The sequence below is a fragment of the Eulemur rufifrons genome, chromosome 14, assembly GCF_041146395.1.
Source record: "Eulemur rufifrons isolate Redbay chromosome 14, OSU_ERuf_1, whole genome shotgun sequence".
Lineage (NCBI taxonomy): Eukaryota > Metazoa > Chordata > Mammalia > Primates > Lemuridae > Eulemur > Eulemur rufifrons.
Genome location: NC_090996.1, coordinates 853,382 through 867,217, shown reverse-complemented (window position 1 = coordinate 867,217; position 13,836 = coordinate 853,382). Strand labels below are relative to the sequence as shown.

The following is a 13,836-nucleotide window of genomic DNA, read 5'->3' as shown; positions in this document are numbered from 1 at the left end:
GAACTTTATATAAATGGTATCTTAGTTTATGTATTCTTCTGTAACTTGCTTCTTATACTCAACATTTTGTTTTTGAGACTACCCATATTGATGATGGTTATGCCTGTAATTCATTTTTGAAGATAAATAATATTCCCATAGTTTGATTATACCACAATTTATTTATGCATTCCCCTGTTAGCAGACATTTGGGTTGTTTTCAGTGTTTTGCTCTTACAGTCATTTTTTTTTAGGAAGATAAATGAACTAAAAAAAAAATTTCCCAAGATGTTACAAGTTTTGTAAATTTATTTATTTATAGATAGCGTCTCCCTCTGTCACTGAGGCTGGAGTTCAGTGGCCCTGGATCATAGCTCACTACAAGCCTTGAACTCCTGGGCTCAAGTGATCCTCCTGCCTTGGCCTCCCAAAGCACTGGGATTATAGGCACGAATCACGGCACCTGGCCAGTGCTGTAAATTTAAAGTCCAGTCCTACATCCACATTAACAGTACTGTATGTAATAGGTTCTCTCATTTATTTTGAGTTTACCATGCGCCAGGAACTGTGCTAAGTACTGTTCAAACATTTTTTTTCATTTAGTTCCCATAACACTCCTATTTTGTATTATTATTATCTTCAAGTGAGGAACTATTTTACAGGTAATGAAACTGAGGTTCTGAGAATAATTTGCCCAAGGTCGTTTGGAGAGCCAAGATTGCAACTCAGTCTAATTCTAATATTCAAACTCCTTTCAGTTCACTCCATACCTCAGTCTGTACTATGCAGTAACAAAAGCCAAATGTAATGATGTACTATAAGATCTATAAGTATCTCCTGTAATTTTATAAATATTTTAAATTGCGGTAAAATACACATAACATAAAATATATGTTTTTGACCATCTTGACCATTTTTAAGTGTACAATTCAGTAGTGTTAAGTTAGTTCACATTGCTGTGCCACCATCACCAGAACTCTTACAGCCATTCTTGTACATGGTTGTGCAACGGCTTCTCTAGGGCATGTCTATGGGTGGAACTGGGGGGGTGTTGGGTTTGTACATGTTCGACTTTATTAGTTAAGGCCAAACTCTTTTCCAAAATGGTTCCACCAATTTATACTTCCATAAGCAGTTACTTTTTAAAAGTAGGTAATACACTCAAATGTTATAAAATATTTTTTAAAGTTCCAGATGTTAAAGAAACAAAATGATAATTCGATAAAAAATCTCCTGTCCCCCAACCAACTCATTTCTTCCCAACAGGTAACCAATATTACCAGTTTCTGGTGACTGCTGGTCCAGAAATATGCTATTGAGTATATTTTCTCCCTTTTCCAACAAATACTAGGACTCCATACATACTGTTCTGAATCTTGCTTGTTTCTCTAAACATCATCTCTAAAAACCTGGTGGTCTTTGGAGCAAATTGCCTGGATTCATGTCCCAGCTTCACTCTAAGCTGGCTGTGGCCTTGAATAAGTCATTTAACCTCTCTGTGCCTCATATTCCTTATCTGTAAAATGAGAAAAAGAATCCTAATTCATACAGTTTTTATGAGAATTAGTTAATATATGTAAAGCATTTAGAATTGTGCCTGTTAGAACTGTAACTATCAAATACTTACATAAATGTTTTTCTTTTTTACAGTTACATGGCAGTCTATTATATAAAAGTATCATTATTTTAGTTATAATTGATAAACATTTAAATTTTCCCAATATCTTGGTTGATTTTACAAGCAGCACAGCAATAAATAAGGTATCCTTTCCCATACTGGTGAGTACATCAGTTGGACAGAATCCTAGAATTGTAACTACTGGGTCAAAGGTATTTTGTGCAGTTGTAATTTTAACAGATATTGGCAAACTGCCTTTCATGGGTATATCATATTTTCATATATATTAACTTGGATATAGAACCTTAGAATAGAATAGATCTAGGTAACCTACTCTGTTCCACAGATGAGTAAACTGGCGCCGGCAGAGGAAAAGTGACTCACAGCTAGTGGCGGAAACAGCATCAGTATTCATGTAGGTGTCTGGACTTTTAAGTACTAAATTTCTTTGAAGTCCATGTTAATATTTCATCATATTGATCCTGCAGTTTGCTTACTTAATGGTAGAAACTTAATTTCTAATTCTCATTCTTTCCGGTGTTCCCTTGGCTATTTTTCTAGCCTGAATTGATCATGTGCGCTGTCTAGTGACCTTTGGACAATTGTGACCGTCACAAGGTTTGCCGAGTGACCGATCATCCTTCGTCTGTGAGATGCTGAACTTGGTAAAGTGACCCGAAGGGAGCAGAGTCCTGCCAGCCCCTTACCAGAAATCGTTTAAACGACAAGGGCAGCAAAGTACAGCACGTCACGCCTGCAATCTCTCCGGGAGCAGTTTTGCAAGCCGGGGGCTGATGTGTAATTTGTCTTTTAGAGGAAAGGAAGCCCGCCTCCCGGCGGCGGAGTCGTCATTGGATGGCGCGGCTGTCAATCACCAGGGGTCTAACCACGGGCGGCCGGCGGCTCCTCCCTCGGGAAGGCCGGGGCCGCGTCGCGTGGCGTGAGTCGGCCGGCGCGCGTCGTGCCGCGGAGAATCTGTGCGGGTGATATTTGACTGTTACTTCCCATTAACCTGAGTGGAGACAAAACCCGCCCTCTCCTCTTCTCCCGTCCCCTCCCTGCCCGGCGGGCGCGATGGCGGAAGCCTCGGCGATGGGCGCCGGCGGAGAGGCGATGGCGGCGGCGGACGGCTCCTGCGGCCCGGCGGGCTCGTCTCTGGGCCGGGGCTTCTCCAACTACCGGCCCTTCGAGCCCCAGACGTTGGGCCTTAGTCCGAGCTGGCGGCTGACAGGCTTCTCTGGAATGAAGGGCTGAGGCTGCAAGGTCCCGCAGGAGACGCTGCTCAAACTCCTGGCGGGACTGACGCGGCCGGCCGCGCGGCCCCCGCTGGGCCGGGGCCTGGTCGGAGGCCAGGAAGAGGCGGCCCAGGAAGCCTGCCTGCCAGCCGAAGCGGGCCCCAGCCCAGCCCTCCCAGCCCTGGGCATTGGCATGGACTCCTGCGTCATCCCCCTGAGGCACGGGGGCCTGTCGCTGGTGCAGACCACGGACTTCTTTTACCCCTTGGTGGAAGATCCCTACATGATGGGGCGCATAGCTTGTGCCAACGTGCTGAGTGACCTCTACGCCATGGGCATTACTGAATGCGACAACATGTTAATGTTACTCAGTGTCAGCCAGAGTATGAGTGAGGAGGAACGGGAAAAGATAACACCACTCATGATCAAAGGCTTTCGGGATGCTGCTGAGGAAGGAGGGACAGCAGTGACTGGTGGACAGACGGTGGTCAACCCTTGGATTATCATCGGTGGAGTTGCCACTGTGGTGTGTCAGCCTAATGAATTCATAATGCCCGACAGTGCCGTTGTTGGGGACGTGCTGGTGTTAACCAAACCCTTAGGAACCCAAGTTGCTGTCAATGCCCACCAATGGCTGGATAATCCAGAAAGATGGAATAAAGTAAAGATGGTGGTCTCCAGAGAAGAGGTAGAGCTGGCCTATCAGGAAGCCATGTTCAATATGGCTACCCTAAACAGAACTGCTGCTGGATTAATGCACACATTTAATGCCCATGCGGCCACAGATATCACAGGTTTTGGCATTCTAGGACACTCTCAGAACCTTGCAAGACAACAAAGAAATGAAGTGTCCTTTGTCATTCATAATCTGCCAATCATTGCCAAGATGGCTGCCATCAGCAAGGCCAGTGGGAGGTTTGGGCTCCTTCAAGGAACCTCAGCTGAAACCTCTGGGGGATTACTGATTTGTCTGCCAAGAGAACAGGCAGCTCGCTTTTGTTCTGAAATCAAATCTTCCAAGTACGGAGAGGGTCACCAAGCATGGATTGTTGGCATTGTGGAAAAGGGAAACCGGACGGCCCGGATCATTGACAAGCCTCGAGTTATTGAGGTCCTACCTCGTGGGACCACTGCTACTGCTCTTGCTCCTGACAATTCCAATGCTTCCTCTGAGTCCAGCTCGTGAGATGAAATAGCAGAAGTTGTGTGGACCTTAGAGCCTTTGTGCACAATTGTGAATGATTCTCAAGAGTTGATTTTAAGAAATTTCCAAAGAAGGCTGCCTGCATAGTGGTTCCAGCTGCCCTTTCTAGGAGATTTGAATCAGCCCATCAAAAGCTGCCTCTATGTACATTCCAAGGCCAGAAGTAACATTTTGAACTTTGGAGGGATGTTTGTTCATCTCCAGTAGAAGAGGAGTAGAAAAACCTCTGTTTCCTCTTTCCAAAGTAAGATGAGGCAATTGGGGTTTGAGGGATTTTTCTTTGCACTCGGTTGATTCATTACTGCACAGGGAGTGAGATTGTTTATTAAAATTACACAAAAAGTAAATTAGAGAATGAAAAAATTTAGATCAGAAGCAAATGCGTTTGGACCAATACTGTTGATAAATCTAAATTGTTAAGAGAGATCTTATAATACAATGTTAAATTTCTTTATTAGATTTTTGTTAAGTACTGGCTCTTTCCTGCTCTGGACAAGAATTGAGCAGCTTGTCCAATGACTGGGAAAGGAGAACCTGCCACCATACGACTTGGTCTCTGTTCATGACGTCTCTCCCTCTAAACCCCATTAAGGACTGGGAGAAGCAGAGCAAGTCCCAGAGCCCAGGCCTTGGTGGTCATTAAGATGGTAAATCTCGTGCTGAAAATTCCTGGTGATTCAATCAATAAAGAATAACTTCTAGCTAACTAAATAAAAAGGGAATTTGTTGAAAAACTCTTCTGGCTAATGGTTGGTTCCTTGAAATTCAACACAGTTTTATAAAATGAACCAGTTGATCATTTAGAGTCTGGGAACGTGGAGAGTGAGAGTGTTTAACTTGATCCTGGTGGGCCAGGGGGTTAAAACCCAGATTTAGGTTTGTATCTTCCCCCTGAGATGACAGAAAAGGACTCAGTGAAGGCATAAGCCCCAAGGATTAGAAGGTTTGGGAGGAAATAACAAAAGAAAGGTGTCAACAATTCTTGGAAGATGGAAAGGAGGTGGAAGAGAGGTCACTGACTTAGCAGAACAGAGGAATCTTTCCGAGTGGGGGAACAAACAGGCAAGCAGATATGCTCCGGAGGTACCTAGGGGGGTGGGTGAGAGCGGGGGATAAAAACAGAGATACTGATTGAAAGTTTATATATAGGGTAATTAGCTTTTTTTTTTTTTTTGAGACAGAGTCTTGCTCTGTTGCCCCAGGTAGAGTGCAGAGTGCAGTGGCATGATCATAGCTCACCATAACCTTGAACTCTTGGGTTCAAGTGAACCTCCCTCCCACCTCAGCCTCCCACAGTGCTAGGATTACAGGCATGAGCCACCACGTAGGGCCCATAATTAGCTTTCATAGTTCTCAAACTCCTCTCCCCATTTCACATATCCAGGTGACTGCCTCTCACCTCTGCAGGTAAAAGGAAAGTCAGGAACACCAGGCACAGCAGAGGACAGGGAGCTTGACTCAAAACAGAAAAAAACTAAAAAATGAGACTGCCCAGCCCCCTTCCTCAGTGAGTTATTAAAAACACTGGCCAAGGCCAGGCCCAGTGGCTCATACCTGTAATCCCAGCACATTAGGAGGCCAAGGCAGGAGGATTGCTTGAGGCTAGGAGTTGGAGACCAGCTTGGGCAACATAGTGAGACCCAATCTCTACAAAAAGAATAAATAAATAAATTAGCGAGGCGTGGCGGCACAGGCACACGTCTGTAGTCCTAGCTACTGGGGAAGCTGAGTTGGGAGGATCGCCTGAACCCAGGAGTTCCAGGCTGCAGTGAGCTATGATCAGGCCACTGTACTCCAGCCTAGGTGACAGAGTGAGACTTTGTCTCAAAAAACAAAACAAAACAGAAACACTGGCCAAACTGGCACAGTGGTGTGGCTATAGTCCAAGCTACTCAGGAGGCTGAGGTGGGAGGATTGCTTGAGCCTAGGAGTTCAAGCCCAGGAGTTCAAGTCCATCCTGGGTAACATAGTGAGACTTTGTCTCTTAAATAAACAACACTCGCCAAAAAGCTCATACCATCCCCTCCTTGGCACAGGTAAAAGACGAGAGTACACTAGAATAAATGAACATGCCCAGAAAAAAGACACATAAATACAAACATTTGGGGGGCCCCCTGTAAAAATCACTACCATGAAGCCTCTCAGTTGAAAAGCTTCATTGAAGCACATTAAGCTTTTTGTTGTTGTTGAGACAGAGTCTCACTCTGTCGTCCGGCTAGAGTGCAGTGGCATCATTGTAGCTCACTGCAACCTCAAACTCCTGGGCCCAAGGCGTGTACTACCATGCCTTGCTAATTTTCTATTTTTAGTAGAGACGGGCTCTCACTCTTGCTCAGGCTGGTGTGGAACTCCTGAGCTCAAGCAGTCCTCCTGCCTCAGCCTCCCAGAGTGCTAGGATTATAGGCGTGAGGCACCCCGCTCGGCCCACGTTAAACTTTTTAATGCCTCATTCTTAAGTATGAGCAGTCAAGGATTGCCAGACATTTGAGGCAAGCCTCCAACTTGAAAGAAGTCAAAGCAAACAGAAAACAAACTCAGAGGAAAGAGATAATCTACTCCTTCTACAGAGGAGTAGAAGGGGAAAAAAAGAGATAAAAGAGGATAAAGTATCCACAAAGCGACAATTAAGAGAACAACACACTTAGAATATAAAAAAAAAAGCTAAAATTTAAAAATTCAATAGGAGATGTAAGATAAAATTGAGGAAATTTAACAGAAAATAGACCAAACAAGACAAAAAGATACATGATAGAAGAGAAAAATGTTTGAAAATCAGAGGTGAATCAGGAGGTTTAACATCTAAGAGGAGTTCCAGAAAGAAGTATTTGTAGACGGAGGGAAAAAAATTAGCAGAGAATACAAGTTTTCTAAAATGTATGTTATAAGTCTCTTGAATTCCAGCATAGTGAATTTTTAAAAAAACCATGCTAATTTTATTAAATTTCAAAACGTTCGAAATGCCAGGTTTGATAAAGAGATCCAAGAATAATACTAGCAGGTATCTAGTGCACGCTCTGCGCCAGGCACTGCAGACTTTGTATGCACTAATCTTCCAACAACCCCATTTTGCAAATGAGGAAGCCGAGGTACAGGGAGATTAAGAAATTTATCTAAGTCACAAAGGCAGTCTTGTGAAAGGTCTGACTCCCAAACACACGCTTCTAGTCACTATGATCACATACAAAGGTTTGGGGATAAGAATGACATCAGACTTCTCAATGTTGGATTGGAAGCTAGAAAACTATAAAACAATGTCTTCAAAATTCTGAGGGTAAATGATTTTTTATGTAGAAATCTATACCAAGCCATATTTTTCAAACAAGTAGAATAAAGGTAGTTTTAGGCATGCAAGGTATCAAAATGGCTTCATCCCATGCACTCTCAAGAAACTACTGGAAGACGGAGTCTCGCTCTGTTGCCCGGGCTAGAGTGCCGTGGCGTCAGTCTAGCTCACTGCAACCTCAAACTCCTGGGCTCTAGCCATCCTCCTGGCTCCACCTGCCAAGTAGCTGTGACTACAGGTGCTTGCCACCATGCCTGGCTAAGTTTTTCTATTTTTAGTAGAGACAGGGTCTCACTCTTGTTCAGGCTGGTCTCAAACTCCCGAGCTCAAGCAGTCCTCCCGCCTCGACCTCCCAGAGTGCTAGGATTACAGGCATGAGCCAGTGTGCTCAGCCCAGCCCTTGCCTTTTTTGGATGATCTCAGAAAAGTCTCCTGACCTCTCTGGGTCTCAGTCTCCTGGTCTGTGGAAGAGGTGCAGCCATACCCACCTTTGGCAGGGAAGGCATGGCGGGATCCCATGAGATGTACTCCTGTAAGTGACTGTTTATTAGATCTACTCCAGTACCAGGCCTTGAGGAAACAAAAGCCTGACACTGCTCTGTTCTCCAACAGGGGGGAGGTCTAGGACAGGGGCACCTATCGTCCCAAATTAAGGTGAAAAGTAGCAGCTGCCATGAGAGCTAGCATGGATGAAGAACTACGGGAGTCCACATCATTTCCTTTTTGGAGGAGCTTTAGGAAGGCTTTCAGGGCTCTTCAGGATGGGTGGACTTGGGACTTGGATGTGCAGAGAAGGGGGTGGGCATTCCAGATGGAGGGAACTGTGGGAGCAAAGACAGGGAGGGGAAAGGTGGGGACCATCTGACTGGATTTCAGCATGTGTGCAGGGGATCAGGCTGGGAAAGTAGGTTGGGGGGAGACTTCTAAGGGTGTTGGGGACTTCCTGGCCTGAATGGGGTAGGCTAGAGATGCCTAAAAGCTTTCATCATGACTCCCCCTGAAAAATTTAGTAAGAACAAAAATTCTAAATTATAGCAGCACACTTTCTCCCATCCCCCAATTGAAAACCAGCAAGGCCTATGGATCTACTGTCAATAACATAGTACTGGGGTAGGTTCTGGGGATGTAGCCATAGACAAAATACATGTTGTCCTGTTCCTCTCAGCACACACATAGGGTCCTTGGAGGCCACCTGGGCCAGATCCAGATCATACATATAGGGAAACTGAGGTTCAGAGAAGAGAAACAATCTTCCCAAGGGCATTGGTGGGTGGGTGCCCAATCACTTGACTCCTAGTTTCCCATCACAGCCCTGCTATCTTGGGGACCTCTGTCCAGTTGAGGTCCCCTGCCCTCGCACCACCTGCCCAGCTGTGGGCCTCTGCTATTTTGTTCTCTAGCTGCCATTGCCTTCTCCACTCCAAGGTTTCCCAAGGTTTCATACTGGGACAAACCCCACCAGTGTGGCTCTTATGGGGCGGGTAGCCAAGCTCTGGAGCAGCAGAAGGGTGTGCTGCACGCATGCACGTGTTTGCCTGTGCCAGCCCACCCATCCTGGCATTAAACATTTATCGGCTTGCACTGGAGAAACACTTTTGACTTGAAAAGACTGGGGCACCCAGTCTCTTGGGAGAACAGGCTGATAAAAGGCTAATCGCAAATGTGGACCAAAAGACAAGGCCAAACACATTGAGGCCCTCATGAAAGCAGGGAGGTTGGATTGCCAAGATGTGTTGGAGGAGCACGGAGAGAACAGACTGGATATGGGGCGAGGGGAAGGAAAGAGGCTGGCATGAGGCGTCCAGATGATGGAGCCAATTACATGTTCACGTCTATTCCCTGTGTTCTGGGTGTGGCTGGTCTTCAGAAGATGACACTGTGGAGCAAAGAACTTGGCTGTCCCTGCAAGACGCTTTACCAGAGCCTAATGGCTCAACCAGGGATCCCTGGGAGAGGGGCAGAGGCAGTCCCAGAGGGAGTGCCTATCTTCCTGTCAAATCTTCAGGATCATCTCATCTGTGAGCTCTAGAAGTCCCGGTCCCAGACACTTCCAAAATCTGAGCCACAGAGGACTCCTGAGAAATCTTCTCTCCAAGTTGTGTTTTATATTCTAGTGCAAGAGTTTGAGTTCTTGTCTGAAGAAGCCCAGCAAACGCCAGGGAGATGCTGAGGGCATCTGAAACTTCCAGTTTCCATAAGGTAGCCCAGTGCTCTTGAACTTCAGACCTGTATGTCTACCTGCCCGCTGGATATCCTGGAGCCATCTTGGACTCAATGTGTCCTAAACTGAATTCATTATCTTTCCTCCTACCCAACCTCCCAGGTGTTCTGCGTCCTCATTTCAGCAAATGGCAAAACTATCCATCCAGTTACTCAAGCCAGAAACCCAGGAGTTACCCAGGGTTCCTCTTTTCTCCCATCTCCCATCTCCAGCCTTCATGTTGCCTAATCCAGTAGCTAATTCTGTGCTCTCATCTTACCCAGAAGTTCAGCAGCATACAAATCACATGTCCACTCATTCTGCAACGCTTTCCTCTCTTAGCCTCCATAACACCACACTCTGACAAGTTCCTCCTGTCTCACTTACTGCTTCTCCTCTGCTCAACTGCCAAATGTTGGAGTACACCAAATCTTGGTCTTGTCTACCTAGATTCTAATTTTAGTCATTCTTCTCCAGTTCCTTGACTTTAAATACTGTCAGTACTGAGTGACATTACCAAATCTGAATCTCTAGCCCTCTTCTCTCCTCTAAGCCTCAGATTCATAAACCTACCTGCCAACTTGACATACACCTTCAACTTGCTCTGTCCTAAACCAAATTCCTGATACTACATGTGTTCAATTTGCACCTCATCTTCCCCATCCCAAAATGAGTCACCATCCATCCACCAAGTTCCCAAACACTCAAAACCTGTAAGCCATTCCTTTTTTTTTTTTTTTTTTGAGACAGAGTCTCACTTTGTTACCCGGGCTACAGTGAGTGCCATGGCGTCAGCCTAGCTCACAGCAACCTCAAACTCCTGGGCTTAAGTGATCCTCCTGCCTCAGCCTCCCGAGTAGCTGGGACTACAGGCATGCACCACCATGCCTGGCTAATTTTTGCTATAGAGATTTTTAGTTGTCCATATAATTTCTTTCTATTTTTAGTAGAGACGGGGTCTCGCTCTTGCTCAGGCTGGTCTCGAACTCCTGAGCTCAAATGATCTACCCACCTCGGCCTCCCAGAGTGCTACGATTACAGGCGTGAGCCACTGCGCCCGGACTGTAAGCCATTCTTGATTCTACCTTTCTCCCACCCCTTAGTTCAAAACCAAAAAAAAAAAAAACAAAAAAAAAAACTATAGATCTACTTCCAAAATATGTCCCCAGTACATCCACTTCTCTCCATCTTTACCCGCCATCAGCCTGGCCCAAGTCACCATCATCTTTGGCCTAGACAACTGCAGTAACTCATCCACCTGCTTCTCACCCTCCTTCAATTCTTTCTTCTTTTCTTTTGTCTTCCTTCCCTCCCTCCCTCTTTCCTTTTTCCTTTCCTTTCCCTTTCCCTCTTTCTTGCTTTCTCCCCTCCCTCTCTCCCCTTTCCTTCCATTCTTTCTTTTCTTTTCTTTCGAGTTTTCGCTCTGTTGCCCAGGCTGAAGTGAATCACATGATCCTAGCTCACTGTAGCCTTGAACTCCTGGGCTCAAGCAATCCTGCCACCTCAGCCTCCCAAATAGCACACTACAGGTGCATACGACCATACCCAGCTAATTTTTCTATTTTTTTAGAGATGAGGTCTCACTATGTTGCCCAGGCTGGTCTTGAACTCCTGGGCCCAAGCGATCCTCCTGCCTCAGCCTCCCAAAGTGCTAGGATTATAGGATAGGCCTGAGCTACTACACCCAGCTGCCCAATTCTTTCTTAACTCGGCAGCCAGAGGGCTCATAATACAAAATGTGATCACATCACTCCCTTTCTTAAAACCCTCCAAATTTTCCATAATACTAAAAGTCCAAATTAAAATGAAACCCATGGTTAATTGATCTGATCTGACCTCTTTTCATTTCTCCTACACCGTGTATACCTGACCACTCTCCCTCTTGCTCACTGCCTTCTTTGCACACTGCAGTATACCAAGCCGTTTCCTGCTCTAAGCATTGGTTGTTCCCGCCACCTAGAACTCTATTTCCCTTGGTTTTTGCTCAGCTTAAATATTACTTTCTCCAAGATGAGGACAGAAAACCCAACTAAAAGTAGTTTGACCAATAAAGTGATTTATTATCTTATATAACCAAAGTCCTAAATTAGGGTATTTCTGGAACTTGTAAATTAAGTGGCTCAGCAATGTTGTCAAGGATCAAAGTCCTTTCTATCTTGCTGATCTGCCAGTCTCAGTCTGCAGGCTAGCTCTCTTCTCAATCCTATCCTCATGTACCAACATCTAGAGGTAGAAACATCCTGTATCTTTTTAAACAGAACTAAGAACCTTTCCCAGAAGTCTCCAACAGACTTCCTCCAACTTCTGATTGTTCAGAACTAGGTCACATGCTCACCCATAAACCAATCAATGGCCAGGGCAATGGGAACACAATGACCAATCAAGTAGACCAATCAAGTGGAGGAGAGGTGGACCCCAGAACAAAATCAAGACTCTGCAAGAATGGAGGAGGGGAAAGGGGCAATTAAGTAGGTAACTTTCAGTGTTATAACATTTTCTCTGGTCCATGAAATATAAAGGCACCCCAAATCACTTTCCATAGTGTTTAAAATACAGTAACATTTAAAATTTAATTCATACTATGTATGTATTGCCCTTTCAGGAAATATAGCATAGGGGCCAATAACACAGACTCTGAAGCCAAACTGCCTGGATTTGAAACCTGGCTCTACCACTTTACTAGCTGTTATGTTATAATACTTACCCTCTCAGCTTCCTTATCTATAAAATGGGGATGACAATAATAATATTCCCTACTTCATAGGGTTGCTGTGAGGATTAAATGAGTTGCTGTAAGGATGAACTATGTAAAATGCTTAAAACAGCTACCCTAATTCCAGTTTGTTCCTGAGTCCCAGCTGTATCCTAGAGACACTCTTGTGTCCTTATAATAAATGGCGTTTTCTTACTAAAACCAGTTCAAACTTGTTTCTGCTACATGCATTCAGTTTAACTGCTGAATAATATCTTTTGTATAAATATACTTCAATGTACCCATTTTTCAGTTGTTAGTCATTTAATTTTTTGTTCTTTTCTTTCTTCCGTCTTTCCTTCCTTCCTTCCTTCCTTTTTTTTAGAGATAAGGTCTGGTTCTATCACCCAGACTGGAGTGCAGTGGTCTGATCATAGCTCAACACAGCCTAGAACCCCTGGGCTCAAGCAATCCTCCTGCCTCAGCCTTGCCAGTAGCTAGGACTCTAGGTGTGCACCACCACACCCAGCTAATTTTTTAATTTTTTTGTAGAGACAGGGTCTCACTATGTTGCCCATGCTGGTCTCAAGAGATCCTCACTCCTCGGCTTCCCAAAGTACTGGGATTACAGGTCTGAGCCACTCCACCCAGCCCAGTTATTTAATTTATTTTCAATTTTTCACTATCACAAACAAAGTGAATTTCTTGTATGTGACTCTTTGTAAACATGCACTAGGGCATGTACCTAGAAGTGGAATTGCCACACTTTGGGGATTTTAATTTCTAAAATCTGACTCTGCCCTTTCCTGCACTTATTCTCACTTCCACAAATTGCAAGCCTCTTTAAACTCCTGGAGATCAGAGATAGTGGCCCTAGTAGGGGTATAATAATAAATAATTCTTTACGAGATTAAACCTGTTCTTGGGTCTCATAAAGATCTCTGCTCTTCCCATGGCCAATAACTCAGTGGTTCTCAAATTTGAAATTAACTCCATGATTCCCCATCTTGTAAATTCTCCCATGTAAACGAGCTTGGCATTCTCCTGTGTGGGATGGAGGGGCTGTGAGAGAGGCGAGCAGAGGCCAGAGCTTAACGGGCCACGTAGTCTATGGTCAGGGCAGGGAGAAGGACGGACTGATTCCTTTCCTTAGGACAAGGATTGGGGGTTAAATCCTTTCAACCACAGGACACAGCTGGGGCAGGGAGCTGAGGTGGGACACAAGACGTGCGTCCCAATCCTGTCTGTCTTTACTCCACTCTTTCCCTTCAATCCCATCCAAACGCTGTGTGGCGTAGTCTAAAGGGTTCGCAGTGTCCCTAAGCCCTGACAGACTTTGGGGCATAAGGTCCTTCATTTACAGGGTTTTCTACCGAGCGGAACCCCTCCTTCTCCGCCATTTCGCTTTGGCGCCATCTGGCGCTCAAACGGGAAGTGGCGCGCCTGCGCTCTCCCGCCCTCTGGCCCCTCTTCCTCTGGTCGAGTTGGTACCTAGGCCTTTAAGATGCTTGACCTACGCGGAAAATTCGAGGGCCTGAGCCGAGGAGCGCGCGCTTGAAGCTCCCTCAGATTGGTCCAGTCTGGGTAAGGGCGGGCTGTAGCAAACTCCACGGAAGTCATTGGTC

The 13,836-nt window shown here is 45.3% G+C and overlaps 1 protein-coding gene across 3 annotated transcripts; it reads left to right on the top strand.

The window, feature by feature from the left end:
* Positions 1–2,265: 2,265 nt before the first annotated feature.
* On the top strand, positions 2,266–4,762 carry SEPHS2 (selenophosphate synthetase 2). Of its 3 annotated transcripts, none has more exons than XM_069485609.1 (2): positions 2,266–3,572; positions 3,783–4,762. In XM_069485609.1, exons 1-2 carry the CDS (start codon positions 2,672–2,674, stop codon positions 4,016–4,018), a joined length of 1,137 nt encoding a protein of 378 aa, XP_069341710.1. In that variant the 5' UTR covers positions 2,266–2,671; the 3' UTR covers positions 4,019–4,762. The 3 variants fall into 3 exon arrangements, with proteins under 3 accessions (XP_069341710.1, XP_069341708.1, XP_069341709.1); XM_069485607.1 differs by having other exon boundaries at positions 2,483–2,844; positions 2,932–4,762; XM_069485608.1 differs by having other exon boundaries at positions 2,484–2,807; positions 2,970–4,762.
* Positions 4,763–13,836: the final 9,074 nt, after the last annotated feature.